General features: G+C 63.7%; 1 protein-coding gene across 1 annotated transcript in view; it reads right to left on the bottom strand.

Annotated features, from left to right (window-relative positions):
• The window catches only part of EMIHUDRAFT_117742 (hypothetical protein), a gene marked incomplete at both ends in the record, with an annotated part of 14,141 nt that overhangs the window by 3,788 nt on the left and 8,458 nt on the right, over positions 1 to 1,895 (bottom strand). Inside the window, 5 exons of the mRNA XM_005772519.1 lie at positions 187 to 537; positions 731 to 873; positions 1,160 to 1,296; positions 1,373 to 1,469; positions 1,592 to 1,760. Coding sequence (XP_005772576.1) covers positions 187 to 537; positions 731 to 873; positions 1,160 to 1,296; positions 1,373 to 1,469; positions 1,592 to 1,760 — 897 coding nt within the window. The remainder of the gene's footprint in view (positions 1 to 186; positions 538 to 730; positions 874 to 1,159; positions 1,297 to 1,372; positions 1,470 to 1,591; positions 1,761 to 1,895) is intronic.

Raw genomic sequence — 1,895 nt, 5'->3', positions numbered from 1 at the left:
GTCGAGACTTTGACGAGCGGTCACCAGAGGTGGGGAGAGATAGGTACATGTGGCGCGACGTGTGGCGAGAGGTGTGGAGATCTCGAGAGATGGTGGGGAGAGGTGGGGAGAGGTGGGGAGAGGTGGGGAGAGGTGGGGAGAGGTGGGGAGAGGTGTGGGGAGGGGTGGGGAGGGGTGTGGGGAGACGTACCAGGTGCGAAGCTCCTGAGGGAAGCCGTTGATGTCCTTGGCGGCAAGTCGGTTGAGCAGGGTCGTCTTGCCGGTCCCGTTCTGGCCGATTAGCCCGTACCGGTGACCGCGCTCGAAGCGCACGTCCGCCTTGCGCAGCAGCACGCGGCCGGCGAAGGCGAGGATGATGTTTTGCATGTCGAGCGCAAAATCCTTGTCGCCGGACTTTGCGAGGATGGCGCGCGCCTCCTCGGGCAGCTGCGACTTGAAGTTCTCCACCGCCGCCGTGGCGACCTGCGCCAGCGCGCCGCCCTCCGCGGTCGCGTACGGCTCGACGATGGAGGAGACCCACTGCTCCGTGGCGGGCACCTGGCATTGTTGTCACCATGGGTCTCAAGCTGGCACGGTTGTCCGTCGAAGCACTCTCATCATTCTCTCTTATCAGTTGTGAGTTGCTGTGAGTTGTTGCGATTGTTCTGAGGGCCACCGTTGTCACCACGGCCCTATTCAGTACTGATCGTCTCGTCACGACTGTATGCAGTCTTGTGGGTGCTCTCGGCACCGCGTGGCGGAAGTTCTGCACGCGCACGACGCCGCCCAGCCGCTCCTCGAGCAGGGCGGCGCACGTGTGCGAGAGGTACGTCGCGACGGGCTCGGGCAGCGACGGCACCGCCGCGGCAAGCGAGTCGCGCACGCACGCGCCGACTGCCGTGCCGCGCTTGGCGGGGTCGACAAGGTCGCCGGCGCCTTCGAGCAGCCGCTCGCGAGATCACCCGAGATTACCCGAGATTACCCGAGATCACCCGAGATCACCCGAGATCGATCACCCGAGATCACCCGAGATTACCCGAGATTACCCGAGATTACCCGAGATCACCCGAGATTACCCGAGATCACCCGAGATCGATCACCCGAGATCACCCGAGATTACCCGAGATCACCCGAGATCACCCGAGATCGCCCGAGATTGCCCGAGATTGCCCGAGATTACCTTCGAGCAGCCGCTCGCGCGCCGTCTGCGTCGCCTCGCGGATGTTCGGCGACGAGTGCTCGACGTTCTTCTCGAGGAGCGGCAGCAGCAGCGGCACAAACGGCGCGATGTCGGACGAGTCCTTGATGAGGGCGCACCTGTTCACAGCTGCAGGTGTGAAGAGACGCCGTTCACAGCACCTTGGCCGGCGACGAGTCCTTGATGAGTGCGCACAAGTTGGACGCGCAGACGGTCGACTTTTTGACGAGCTCGTAGTTTGCGTCCTTGATGCCGCGGATGATGATCGGCATCATAAAGGCGAGAGACGTGCCTAGGAGGGCCCTCGAAGGCTCCCGGAAGGCTCCCGGAAGGCTCCCGGAAGGCTCCCGGAAGGCTCCCGGAAGGCTCGCAGAGGCATCGCAGAGGCATCGCAGAGAGAGGCGAGGGACGCACCGTCCATCGGGTTGCAGAAGGTGGTCATCAGCACCTCCTCCACGCACTCGAACGTCTTGTCCGGCTTCTTGAGCGCGTCGATGATGAAGTCGCGCAGCGTCGACGCGACCTCGGCGTTCTGCACGCACGAGCAGAGCACGGGCAGCGCCTCCTCTGCGGCCGTCTGGACCTTTGCGTTCGAAGTGTGAACAGCGCCTCAGAGGAGGCGTGAACAGCGCCTCCAGAGGAGGTGTGAACGGCGTCTGCACCTTTGCGTTCGAGTCGTTGAGGCATTCGATGACAAGAGGGATGCACTCGGGCAGAC

The sequence above is a fragment of the Emiliania huxleyi genome (assembly GCF_000372725.1).
Source record: "Emiliania huxleyi CCMP1516 unplaced genomic scaffold EMIHUscaffold_358, whole genome shotgun sequence".
In the NCBI taxonomy this organism is placed as follows: domain Eukaryota; phylum Haptophyta; order Isochrysidales; family Noelaerhabdaceae; genus Emiliania; species Emiliania huxleyi.
Note: the sequence above shows the minus strand (reverse complement) of the source record. Positions and strands in the feature narration are given on the sequence as shown.